Raw genomic sequence first — 13,189 nt, 5'->3', positions numbered from 1 at the left:
CAATTCGAAACTTTCTGCTGTCATTGACAAATACATAGGACATAAAAGTTTTACAGGAACAAAGTTTGCGTCAACTAATGTCAACGTTATACTTGCCAAAGTGTTTGAGTTCACTAAGGTTGAAAATTCTGCATTCGAATGAACAATAGGCAAACCAGCAGAGAAAGTATTGTTTATACGCATAAGTATCTTTTGGTCATAGTAGTTTCTGTCGACATTCGAATAACACTTTGAACCTAAGTTTGAAACAATATATAAGATTGGTGTGCTTAATGTCAATGGAATAGACATTCCTTGTATGACACCTTTTCCTGTTATAGGAAATTGTTGGTAGTAAAAACCAGAAATAAGTTTTGTATTATAGCTCATATCGTTTATAGTAAACTCAGTCGGACATCCAAACATAATGAAACCTGCTCTAGTTGCAGCACATTTTACACCCGTACTTAAAGTATTAAATAAGTCAACAAAACCTGTTGGTGGTATATCTGAGTAAGTATCTTCAAAGGAGTATTTTTTACCATTCACAACAATAAAGTCTTCTGGTGTCAAAAGAGCAAAACAGGCTTTAGTCGTCATTGTGTTTAAGGTTAGTTACAATATCGTCCTTGAGGACTTTGTAAGTTTGTTGTTATAGAATTATATGACTCAGGGTTTTTAGTCGTAATAGTATAAACCATTATATCTTCTGCCATTTATATATATTTAAAAGTTTTTCTGAAAGTGAGAAGAACTTCATCTAAACTTTCACATGGCGTTTCTTGAAGTTCTCTGTCTAAGAAGTTCAAATATTTTGTAAAGACATAGAACTTTCCTTTGTCTACACGAACAAACAAAACAGGGTCTTTCATATCGTTCAAAAGTGTGTAAAGTCCTTTACATGAAATAAAGTCTATATTATTTTTCTTCAAACATCTTTCAAGAAGTTTTGACATTTTTACTTAGCAAATAAACTTTAATGAAATGTTGTGGTCGTCAAATATTTTTATGACGTCTGGGAAACTATACTTTAAGTTCAACGTTTCACCTCCTTTCATAACGTATATCTTGTCAATGACATTATATGAAACACCACAGCAACTAATGTCGGGTTCTATTTCTTTGATGTTTATATCGTCTGCCTCTGTCAAAAGTTTCAATAGTTCTTTCAAAACTTCATGAGGTGCAATGACATATGAGTTCACTTTTACAGGGTTGTGTTCGACCAAGTTTAACATTATACTTAAAGCTTGACAAATCTTCTCCTGAGTTTGAAGTTTGTCTTTCAGTTGTTGGTAGTCGTTTCGAATATCTGCAACAGAACTTAAGTCTCTGCTAACTTCAGGATATGTTGGTTGTTCTTTTACAGGAACAATTGTTATACCATCTTCGTCTTCGTATGGTTTCCCCACTTCAACATCTCTGTCTTTGACATTGACAATAACACTTTGACTGTTTGTTTGAGTTGGTGAATTTAACTTCACATCTGCCACCGCCATTAAACCTTTTGAAACACTTACGCTTCTATTTTTCGGAAATGACATTTTACTTAGAATAAAAAGATGGACGTATTCGAGTATCTCTTCGAATTGAAGCAGAACAAAGTTTACACACACAAACAATACAAATACATTGACAGAATAGTTCTTTATACAAACAATGGTAAATGTTATAGAATAGCAATATTTGCTGAACCAAAATATTTTCATAAAGCAAAGAAAGTTGGTATAACCGAGATGGTGAAAGTTCTTGACGTTGACAAAAATATAACAACAAAACTTACAGATATTTCTAAAGTAAGTTTATCTTACAATATTATGTCAAAACTGGCGTACTGTCAATATTTGACGGAGAGAAGTCAGTTCAAGAACAACTTACTGACCTGCTGCAAAATCTGCTCGATGGAAGCTGTCGTTATGCCAATCTGAGGAGCCCCAGCAGGTTTCATCGAACGAATCTTCAAAAGAGCATCTTCCGTGAAAAGTGCTATTGGTTTTGTAAACTTCTTTGCTCTCAGTTCATCTGGACCGTCTCTGTCACCAGTATATTGTATTTGTACAGTACCAACAGTTGAAATACCACCCATAAAGTCTTCTGAGTCAGCAAATGGAATGCCAAGCCAAAAGTTTGAACGGTCTCCATTTGTATATTGAGTTTTTTGACCTCCTGTATGAGTCCATACTTTCACATATGGCATAATAGAACTTTGCATTTCAGGGTTAATGGTTGTTGTGAAGTTGTTGTTAAAGTTCATAGCATCTAATGTCAAGTTGTATGACCTCATATCCTCAACTGTAGAATATTCTTCTCTTGGATAATATTTGCCATCTATGTTTATATGATATTTAATACCGGGGTTGTAGAAACAAGAATAGTCATTTATAGTTCGTCTGAACAGTACAAACATAGTATCTGCATGTTTCATTGCAGTTGTTAAAGCAATATCTGTTCTTGCACCTGGGTCAGCACTTTGGTTTCCAACTTCACCTGCAAAGTCTTTGACAGATATTTGGTGTATAGGGAACATAAGTGGAACTGCAATATATTTGGCAGCTAAAGCATTTGAAATATCTGGGTCCAACATATAGACTGCAAGTCTGCTTTCTATTCTCTTGCATTCAAACTTTTCGCATGTGAACTTAACTGGGTCCCAAGCAGTTCCAGCAGCATTGAAATAATAGTTTACTTCATTGTTGAAGTTTGAGAAACCAAAGTCTAAGTCAACTTTGTCTTTGCAAAATTTGGCGAATGACGTTTGATTTGTTCCCTTTACGTCTGTAATAGTGAATGGGTCTTGTGTTGGTGCAATGACTAAGTTATTTTTGCTTGGAGTAAGTTCGATAGAAATTTTTCCTGCCCAGTTTGGCAAGTATCTTAAAAACCTGAAGATGAGGAAAGATGACAAAGGAACTCTAAGTTTCAGTTTTACTTTGGTTACTGCTGCTGCAGTTTGTCCAGAAAGGTTAACATAAACTCCTGGAACGTTAGGGTCAAGTCTTCTTATTTTTCTCAATATTTGCATACTGGTCTGTTTGTTCTCTAGCTTGTGGTTGTACTGAGTTTCTCAAAGCGAATCATTCATAGTTTGCCCATGTTACTGTTTGAACTAAGTCAGAGTTAGAATATATCTTATATCCCATGAAAACTTCTGGAGCATATTGGTATCCGACATAGAAAATTCCATTGCAACCTTTCTTGTCAGACAACTTGGCAGAAGGTTTTATTTCAATGTCTTGTTCCACGTATAAGAATAAGTTGTCAATAGAAATAATATGAAACCTGTCGCAAGCAATATCTACTGTTGTTGAAGAACCTTCTCCAAACTCACCTACGTTTCCATAAGAAACAGCAGTTGTATATTCGTAAGTTCCAGGAACTATTTCTGACCTTCTAATGGCATTGTCGCATTCGTTATACCATTCGGAAACATTTCCGTTCATGGCATCCAAAACTGTTGGCGTTATATTCTGAGCGGCGTACATTTCATATGGGTAAAAATATAGAATAGTTGGATTTATTTGTCATAATTGTTTCGTACCAAGCTTTACTTTCTTCCTGACTGAGTTTTCAACTCTTCTTTTTCCTTCATTGCCACTACTTTCACTAGATGAAGTTACTTCTTCACTACTTTCACTTTGTTCTACTCTTCTTCTTTGGTGTCGCTTTTGGTAACTTGCCCTCTGCTTCAAGTCGTTGCATCTTTGCCTCATGTTCACCTAGTATGTTGTAAATTTCACGTGTCCTTTTTGCCTTTGGGCTCTGGTCGCCCATCTCAGGTAACCTATATCCTAGAAAGATTTTGTCATAGTTTGTATTTGAGTCTTCGCGTATTGTTTGCATGACTCTTTCCTGAGTTTCCGGTTCAAGCTCTTCAAACAGAGCTTGTCCATATGGAATAAGCTCGTTTCCAAATATATGTTTTTGTAGCCATTCTGGTTTTCTTTCCATGTTACCAATAATATCTTTTGTGAATGGGAAAGCTTTTACCCAATGTTTCAGTCTTGCGTCATTTATTTCTGTAGTTTCCAAAGGAGGGACTTGTTCGTTTCCTTCAGGCTCTTCTAGCTGTTGTTGCTGAACTATTTCTTCCATGTCTGGTTGTATCTGAACTTCTTCCTGTGGAGTTTCTTGTACCTCATCTGCTGGCATTTCATATATTCCGAGACCGTTTTTAACAAGTTCCCTATCTAAGTCATCCGGACTCATAAACCTTTCTTCTTTCGTTCCGTCTCTATTTTTTACGCGTTTCATGAAGAGAGTTGAATTATCATTTAGCTCTGACACCAAATATCTCGGAGTAAATTCAGTCATGTCATTTGGATGATATGCTATTAAATCATATCCCTTAGCGAGCTTGTATTTTCCAGGTTTGAAATTATATCCCATTTGGTGCTGAACCATAAAGCTAAATAGGTTCGGGTCAGTATTTCCTTCCTTGAACTTTCTAATAGCTTCTTTATATCTGTCACTAAAGTCAAGAGTATCTGGGTAACCATAGTCTTCCTTAAGCATTTTTAAGAATTCTTGGTTTCCTTGTTCTCTACTTCTTTTATGTCCTTGCTCTGTTTGTGGTTGTTGTTGTGCAGGGTTTTGAACTGTTGGTTGTTGTGCAGGGTTTTGAACTGTTGGTTGTGGTGCAGTGTTTTGAACTGTTGGTTGTTGTGCTGGTTTTGGTGCATGCCTGTGTCTGTGTCCATGTGACGATGTAAATGTTTTAGGTAGTCCTGGTGCAGGTGCTTCTCTTGGAGGGTTTGGTGGTATATAAGTTCCACCAGCTGGCACATATGTTCCATCTGCAGCATAATGTCCTACCTGACTTTTCGTTCTTAAGAAAGCATTTACTAGGTCTGTTTTGGTCTGTTGTAACTCTTTTTCTTGACTTTCCACAACAGTTGCTCTAACGGCGTCATAGGCACTTTGAACTGCCTGTCTCGTTGCTGCATCTGTTATTTTCGTCATATTTTGTGCTACTTCTCTTAACTCTTTGTCGAAACCTTCAGACTTCAGTTTCTTTCCAGATGAGAAGTCGTTCACTAGTTTCACCTTACTATGAAGAGCTTCGAAGGCGTTCTTAAAGTCAGCATTCATTAAAGCTTCATTTGAACTGTCTTCATCCGCTTGTATTTTTGTCCTTATTGACCCTATAAGTTGGGCTGCTTTAGCGTTGGCTTGGGCATCTAACCAGTCATTATTAGCTTTTATATATTCTGCGCTTTTCATTGCCTTTTGCATGGCTGCGTCGTTATTTTTACTTTCTTGTGCTAAGTTTTCATACTGTACGGTTTGGTTTTGCAACTGTAAAAGTTTTTCTGCCTTTACATTTGCTTCAACTTCTTTTTTATACTCATCGCTATCCATATATGTCTTCAGGGCTTTTTGTTTTATTTCTTCATCTTTCAGTACTTTATATTGAGTAGTATGGTTTTTCAAATTTATAACATCTTGTTCCATTTTTGCTACTTCTGCTGCTTTTTCTGACACTTTTTTCGCATATTCCTCTGTACTTAGTTCTTTCAGTTGTTCTTCTTTCTTCTTTTTCTCTACGTTTAACTCATTGAGTTTCTTTGTGTGTCTGTCATATTCTAGTTTCTTTTCGTTTTCACTTATTTGTTTCTGTATGTCTATGTTTGACTTTTTGACATCTGTTATTTGATTTTTGAGTGAACTCAAATTCATTTGACTTTGAGGGTTATAAGCTGTTCCGTCTGCAGCTCCACCATAGCCTGCCATTTTCGCTAAAAGTGCCGCTCTTAAACCTCCACTCTGTGCACCAATAACTCGACTTAAAAGCATAGGGTTGCTTGACATTTGTTGCAACATAGTGGGGTCATTCATCATTTGTTGTTGCAACTGTTGTTGTGGTGTCAGTTTTACTATTGGATGTTTCAATGCTCCCTTCCTCTTACGTATATTCTTACGTAGCTTACGTGGCATTTTAAGTGAAGTAAAAAAGCGGTTTTTGACAGATGTTTATATGACACTTTTTGTTCAGCACAAAAAACTACTCGGTCAAAGTGTTGTCAGTTTTGTAAAATAACCGTCCTATCTCATTCTATAAGGGGGAAAAGGCTTCTCAAAGTATACTTCCTTGGAACGCCCGTAACTTTTCCTGTAGCGACGATAGACCCTTACTTGTCCGGACAAAGGTATACTATTTTGAGTGCTCTACAAAAAAGTCAACGGCTGGCTCGTCCTCAAAAACTTTTTATGGGCTAGAGGGCGCAACGCGCCTGGAAGGCCATCCCAAGAAAAAAAAAAAACTTCATTATACTAAACATCTTCAGGGCTAGAGGGCGCAACGCGCCTGGAGGCCCCACTACCTTTTTTTTTTTTTTTTTTTTTTTTGAAGATTTTGATTCAAATCTTTGCTTATATTCCTTAAATTCTTTATGAAACTCGCAACAGTTCCATAAAAAATTTTAAATTCTAAACTGTCGAAATTACCGATCGGTAATCACACCCTTCATGGTGTGTCACTTTTTACAGGCGTGTCACTTTTAGCTAAAATTACCCCTACTCGCTCATATTCCAACAAATTTTTAAATAAAAACATTAAAATGTTGAAAATGTTATATATTTTAATAGGGTTTTGGCACTTTATTGAGGAATTACTACATACATAGTCGAACTGAACTTGATATTTTGAAATTTAAATTATTTATCAAAATTAAAATTTAACTTGAAATTTATAATTATTTAGTCATATTTTGCATAATTCTAAGTAGATTTTGTAAAAAATCAAGAAAGAAAAATTTTAACGTGCTTTATTTTTTCTTTTTTATAATAATACATATTATTATATAATTAACATATTCATAATGTTTCACCCTTTCAAAAATATAATCCTCCTCCTCTCAAATAAACGTACATACGGGTGGCCTCTTTTTTCAAAAAATTAAAATTTGAAATTTTGGGCTCAAATATTAGAGATTTTTTCAACCTTCAACGATATATGTTGTCTATATCAGACCTCCTTTCTTTTTGATACTTAACATTGTTCCGAAAATATTTTTTTTCGAAAAAATTCGAAAAAAATCTTAAAATTCAAAAATCCCTTAATTCCTGAGGATTTTGGAAAAAAGTTTTTACATGAACATGTGTATATTATATGAAGTATATTGATAAGGTAAAAATCAAATTTTATTGCATATTCATCGAGAAAATAAACTAACGAATCCATCAAAATTGAGAGGGTAATCCTCCTCCTCTCAAATAAACGTACATACGGGTGCACCCTTAAAGTATATTATTATTCGATTTAATGAAATTTTATCAGAACTGAAAAATTTTGAATTGCAAAAATATAAAGAGGAAAATCCTGAATATCTTGGTAAAACGGTATCAAAAACATAAGAGATATTTGAATGAGTAATAATCGTAAATCGGTTAAATCAATGACATTTTCTTTAACTCCCTAATTAAAAAATTTACTCTCCCTAATTTTTTTTCTAATAAATATAATTCTTAAAATTTATATATGGATGATGCTAATAACCAAAAGATTCGTGATTCAAAGCAGAAGAATTCGAATTTTCGTGTTAGCATTAAAGCGAAATTAATTGAATCAAAGACTTATTCGAGAGATGTCATAATTTCCGCCTCAAATACGCATTTCATCGTCCAAACAAGAGTTGATGCTAATCAATACAATGAATATTCATGGTTTCTTCTGAAGAAAATAGAATTAAAAGATAAAAATCTAAATTTGCAATTCCTTCAAACAAATTTTCAGTTTAAATCAGAAAATATATCGAAAATATACAAAGTCATTTTAGATATTTTACCCAGAATATTAAAAACTTCAGAACTTTTAAATATTGGTTTGATTTTGAGTCCAAATCATCCTAAATCGAACTGCAACTCAGCGATTTTAAGACTACAACAGAGAATACGAATAAAGAATAGCTATAATATCGTAGATTGTTACCCAACGATAATCAAAGTTTTACAGACTTCACAAAACACAATAGATCTTGCAGACTTATCAAGCGATCAAAACTGCATTGAATTATTCACAGATATTATTCCATTGATACCAAATATCACGAGTTTAACGATAAATAACGTTGAACGCGATGAACTCTTTCATGCTTTTGATTTAGGCAAAGATACAGGTTCTCTAGAGCATATAAGCTTTAAGGGAATGATCTCTCCTTACTTCGAGAGGTTTCTTCGACATTTGCAAAATAATAAATTTTCAAAAATTACTTCATTTTCGTTTCAAGACACTAAACTAACAGACAAACATCTACAGATACTTTTACAATACGCAAAGACAAGTAAATTAACTTCATTATCGTTTACAAATGCAATTCAACAAAATTCAATGACATATTTTTTCTTTACGTTCTTAAATGATCGATACTTATCTAACTTGATAGAACTGCAGCTAAATTCACTGCAAAATCTTAATTTTTATTCTTTATTTCCATCAATTTCAAATATTACGTTTTTAAGCTTAGAAAACTGTTCACTTGATGTAGCCACTTTTTTATCGCGGTCGGTGAAGTCAAAACTTCCAAATTGTACATCAATAAATTTATCTTACAATAAGTGCAAAGAATTAGGGTATTTCGACCTAGAATTTCCACCCAAACTGACCAACCTTCTTCTGAATGGTGTGGAATGGGGAGAAAACAGTCTACTGTCGTTTTTTAAGTCGATTGATATAATATTTGATGGAAACTTAAGAATTTCCTTTTCCAACACAAAATGCAGCCAAACTGAGTGGTCTAATGTCTTCCAGTACCTCCCTTCCGTTCATCCGAACCTTTTTGTCTCATTAATTTGGGATCACAATCCTATTTCGGGCAAATTCATTGAATTCCTGTCCAATCAGAAGTTCCTTCAGTTTCTTTCGATGTCGCACTGCCTCTCTGAGACAGACAGCAGCCTCTACCAGTTCTTCAGCTGCTTCTCAAACATGAAAAATTTGAGTCATCTAATTTTAAAAGGCGACAAAAATTTTCACCTCGGAAAGACAGTTGAGATGCTTTTCAAGACACTTGAGACATCAGGGAAGTCTCTCGACTACCTGGACATATCGAACAGCTTCTGCGGAGACGAGGGAATCGAAATGATTTCGAAATTTCTGAATTCGAACTTTTCTCCAAAAATTTTCGTTTTCGACGGGACGAAACCCACGAATCTAGAGCCATTCCTGAGTCTCCTTCTTGGCTACCTCAATTCCAACTGCGCTTCGTCTGTTTCTTTCCCTCTGAGCGACTTGGAGAAACTGAAGAATGACGGCAAAATAAAGATGCAGCAGTTCAATGAAATCCTCGACTTGTTCAGGACTTCCGAAGGCGACGGAGGCTCTGCATTCGACAGCCTGTTCTTCATCTACTACGAAGACGAGAGATTTGATGAGAAATTTCCGAGGTATGTCAACGCATCTTATTTGACTGAGTCGAAACAGGACAAAAACACTCCGAAAAGGTTGTTTGAGATGTCTAAAAACCAAAATTACCAGACAAAGCCAAAAAACACGTCTGTGACTGTTTCGATTTCCAGATCTCAGCCGAAATTTGACAAAATCTCTGACTTCACTTCGATGGCGAGCGAGTCAACATTCGCGCCGTCGTCCAGGGCTGTCGGTGCTCCCACTGTTGCATTCTCTGTCAGCAACAACTCAACAAACATCGGGGATGTCGATCAGAACAAAACCCTCTCAGACAACGAGCAGAACCAGATCCACGAGCCGCTGAAACCTCCACCGGAAAAGGGCGGATCGCCGAGGAGATCGATCAGACATGTTTCGACGGCGAATGTCGAATTTAGACTGGACATCACTTCGTCGAGTTCTTCTGCTTCTTCACCGAAGAATTTGAGGAATTCGAAGTCGATGAATTCCAATGTTTTGCTTGCTAAGAATGGTGATGACTCTGATGCTTTGGTTACAAAGGATTTTGACATTTCTACTTCTGATGATGATGATTTTAGAGAAGAAGTTGTGACTAAAGAGAGTAGACATCTCAGACAAACACTGATGAACTCTAGATATCAGAAGAAAGAGTTGGATGATGACTTCGATTGGAAATTTCCTTTGGAAAGAGTCGAAACAATGTACAAAGGGTCTTGGGCACAATCTCAACAGAGGTTTTCTATCGTGGAAAGTATGAAATTCCTGTCTAAAATACCTCACAACCACTATCCAAATTGAATAAATAAATATTTAAACTTGTTTGTTTTATTGTTAACAAAAAATAATCTTTATTTAGAAATGGAATTGAGTAATAATGTTTTGATTGCCTCTGATGATGTAATTGTGAAAACTGATTTCTCTTTTGATTTGAAACTATTTTCGATTCCAATTTGATCAGAATCGAAATATCCTGATGAAGTAATTGCAAGCATTAATGGGGTATAATCAGATGAATCAATTGCTGATAAATTGGAAACCGGAGCAAGAATTTGAATCAATTGAATATCTTGATTTTTGCATGCAATATGAAGCGCCGTCCTTCCATTTTCAGATGTAATATTTGGATTCACACCATAATCAACTAAAGCTTTCACTGTTTTTACGTCGTTTTCTTTTGTTGCGTAACATAGAATATTTTCATAATCAGAATTCCAATATTTGGATTGAAATGTATCTAAATATCCATTATTTAATGCAAATTCTATTGTTTCTGTATTATTTTCCAACGCTGCTGATTTAATAATGAAATATATAGATGAAACATTATCATACGTTTTAGGAATCATCAATAAAGAACTGATAAATTTGTTACTTTTTGTTGAATTTGGATTTCCATTTGTTTTATTAACAGTTATTGATTGTTGGTTTGCAATACTTGTTGATATTTGTTGTGTTAATTGTTTTGTTTGTTTTTCAGGTTCATTTTGTTTGTTTTCTATGATACTTCGTTGATTAGTTTGTTTTCTTAAAGTTCCTTGATTATCTTGTTTGTTATTAATGGAGTTCTTTAGTTCCCCTTGCCTCTTCTCCAAAGAATTCATTTGAATGGTGAGTTTCTCAATGGTTTCATCGTTAACTTTTTTGCTTAATATAATGCTTTGAAACATTTGTTTTTGTTCGTTTTGAATAGATGTAACTGTTTCGTTCAATTTATCAATACTTTCTTGATTATTTTGTTTACTTAATATCGTGTTTATAAGATTTGTTTGTTCGTTTTGAAGATTTTGAATTGCTTCATTGAGTTTATCAAAGTTATCTTTGTCTTGTTTGCAGTTAATTGAATCTATGAGTTTCATGTGTTCGTTTTTAAGATTTTGAATTGTTTCGTTGAGTTTATTGATGTTTGATTTAAGTTCACTGTTTTGTATTGTAACATTTTTAAAATATGATGAAAGCTGTGAGAAGAATGGAGTTGATAATATTTTAGAAAGTGAATTTAAAAAACATAAAACTCTGTTAATATCATCACCGAATTCAAATCCTGAGATATTTAGCAATGCTTCTAATGTCTCGATGTTATTATGATGCTTGTTATATCCGAAAATGAACTTTTCAAGATCGTCTATTTTAATTGTTGTGAAATTTAAAATTTGCTTTATATCATTATGTTCTATTGCAGTATACAGCATATCATCGTCAACATATTCCATAAAATGTTTTCCGTAGTCAGAGTAAACAACAGTATTGCTCATAAAACAACTGACCAAAGTCAAATTTTGAATTGAAAAAAAAATTTGTTCGAAACAATGAAAAATCACAATGTTTTGAACTGGACATATGTGAAATAAATCTAAAACATTTGTCATTTTGGGCATAAAATCTTCTTCAAAATTTCCAATTGTATCAAAAAAAGGAATAGAAATTGACCTTTTCAATAAATTAACTACAACCTCTATTAATTTGTGTTATAAACTCCGATTATTTTACTATAAAAATAAATATGATACAATAAACAAAAAAAAATTTATATAATAACCTTCGCCAGCGTAATGAATGCATTTGATGCATTCACAGTCTTGTAAGGAGAGATATAAAACTGTGACAATTCTGTATCGGAGTGAACCGTGACTTTTTCTGCAAGAACAGACATGTCAGTAATAATCACATTGTCCCCAATTTTATTCTTCCAGCCAATAATTGAATTGTTGATGACGCAATTGCTTCCGATGGAAGAACTGCTATAAATAACGCAATGATCAAGTTTTGTGTTGGGTCCTATAACACAATTTGGGCCAATGACAACGCAATCGCCTAATTGTGCTGTGGAATCTACTTTTGCTGTTGAATCTACAACAACACTTTTGTCCTTAGCGTAATAACTGATGCCACTTATTAGGTCTTGCATTTCCGCGAAGTTGATATAGACTCCAGGATGTTCGTACGCGAAGATTTTATTTTCAGGTATTAACTTTGATAATAAGTCATTTCCGAGTTCGCAGTGCTCATCAGTAATTCTATTTATAAACTCTGGTTCAAATATTGCACATCCGGCGTGAACTAAACAGTTCTTTTTCTTCGAACTTGGTTTATCATTAAAAGCTGTGATTGTTCCATGCTCATCCTCTTCTATGACGTTAAGAAAGAAGCAGTCTTCCACGCGAGCAGATAGCAATGTAGCTTCGGATTTATGTTTAATATGAAAATCAATTAATTCTGCAAGAGGGAAAGAGGTTAAACAACCGCATGAGAGAACAATAAATCTGTTTGTTCCGATGAAATCTTTTGCTTTGAAAATTGCGCCTGCTGTACCGCTCTCTTCATCTTCTATCGAAAAATGTATTTCAACTTCGGGATGTTTTTCTGAATACTGTTTGACAAATAATACTACATCATGATGACATTTATTAATTGATACTATTATTGATTTGCATTTAACTTTTAAGCTTGCATCGAGTAAATACTGAATTAAAGGTACATTGCAAAACTCTATTAATGGTTTAGACCGTGTAAATGTTAATGGGCGCATCCTAGTTCCATATCCGCCCGCAAGAATAAGTACAGAAGGAGGAGAATCGCTCATTTTAATTTTAGAATCAAATAAAATTCTTTTAATTTCGATTCAATGAGATTTTTGAAACGTGCTAATGATCTTATCAATATCTTAAAGAAAATAATTATTATTTATTAGAGTTTAATTGTTTGAAATATTTACATTACAAATTCTGTAATCAAAAAAAATCTTCAAATTATCGTGATCTGAATAAACAGTATCAAATAATTAAAATATTTAATAGGAAAAGTGTCAATATGATACTTATTTGACGTCAGAAAGGTGTCAAACAAATG

The 13,189-nt window shown here is 34.1% G+C and overlaps 6 protein-coding genes and 1 pseudogene across 7 annotated transcripts, besides 2 other annotated features; 1 reads left to right on the top strand and 6 right to left on the bottom strand.

Moving 5' to 3' along the window:
- Positions 1-3,407: part of a mobile genetic element that runs on past the window's edge.
- Positions 942-1,503, bottom strand: TVAGG3_0760480 (annotated as a pseudogene). The gene has a single exon. A coding segment is annotated over exon 1 (562 nt).
- A 202-nt stretch (positions 3,408-3,609) lies between the features above and the next one.
- TVAGG3_0760460 (protein of unknown function, DUF4106 family) lies at positions 3,610-3,927 on the bottom strand (the record flags this gene model as incomplete). The annotated part of the gene is made up of 1 exon (XM_051245603.1): positions 3,610-3,927. The coding sequence occupies one exon, from the start codon at positions 3,925-3,927 to the stop codon at positions 3,610-3,612; it is 318 nt and encodes a 105-aa protein (XP_051092190.1).
- Positions 3,928-4,059: 132 nt separating this feature from the next.
- Positions 4,060-5,067, bottom strand: TVAGG3_0760450 (protein of unknown function, DUF4106 family; the record flags this gene model as incomplete). Its single annotated transcript, XM_051245602.1, has 1 exon — positions 4,060-5,067. A coding segment is annotated over one exon (1,008 nt), but the record flags the coding sequence as incomplete, so codon positions are not given.
- A 64-nt stretch (positions 5,068-5,131) lies between these two features.
- On the bottom strand, positions 5,132-5,913 carry TVAGG3_0760440 (protein of unknown function, DUF4106 family; the record flags this gene model as incomplete). The annotated part of the gene is made up of 1 exon (XM_051245601.1): positions 5,132-5,913. A coding segment is annotated over one exon (782 nt), but the record flags the coding sequence as incomplete, so codon positions are not given.
- Positions 5,914-6,325: 412 nt separating this feature from the next.
- Positions 6,326-6,498: a mobile genetic element.
- A 2,341-nt stretch (positions 6,499-8,839) lies between these two features.
- On the top strand, positions 8,840-10,141 carry TVAGG3_0760420 (the record flags this gene model as incomplete). Its single annotated transcript, XM_001301967.1, has 1 exon — positions 8,840-10,141. One exon carries the CDS (start codon positions 8,840-8,842, stop codon positions 10,139-10,141), a length of 1,302 nt encoding a protein of 433 aa, XP_001301968.1.
- Positions 10,142-10,191: 50 nt separating this feature from the next.
- Positions 10,192-11,595, bottom strand: TVAGG3_0760410 (protein ubiquitination; the record flags this gene model as incomplete). Its single annotated transcript, XM_001301968.1, has 1 exon — positions 10,192-11,595. The coding sequence occupies one exon, from the start codon at positions 11,593-11,595 to the stop codon at positions 10,192-10,194; it is 1,404 nt and encodes a 467-aa protein (XP_001301969.1).
- A 226-nt stretch (positions 11,596-11,821) lies between these two features.
- On the bottom strand, positions 11,822-12,929 carry TVAGG3_0760400 (mannose-1-phosphate guanylyltransferase protein; the record flags this gene model as incomplete). The annotated part of the gene is made up of 1 exon (XM_001301969.1): positions 11,868-12,923. One exon carries the CDS (start codon positions 12,921-12,923, stop codon positions 11,868-11,870), a length of 1,056 nt encoding a protein of 351 aa, XP_001301970.1.
- Between the last annotated feature and the right edge of the window lie 260 nt (positions 12,930-13,189).

This window comes from Trichomonas vaginalis, chromosome III, assembly GCF_026262505.1.
Source record: "Trichomonas vaginalis G3 chromosome III, whole genome shotgun sequence".
NCBI lineage: Eukaryota > Parabasalia > Trichomonadida > Trichomonadidae > Trichomonas > Trichomonas vaginalis.
The sequence above is the reverse complement of the archived record's forward strand: the minus strand, read 5'-3'. Positions and strand labels throughout refer to the sequence as shown.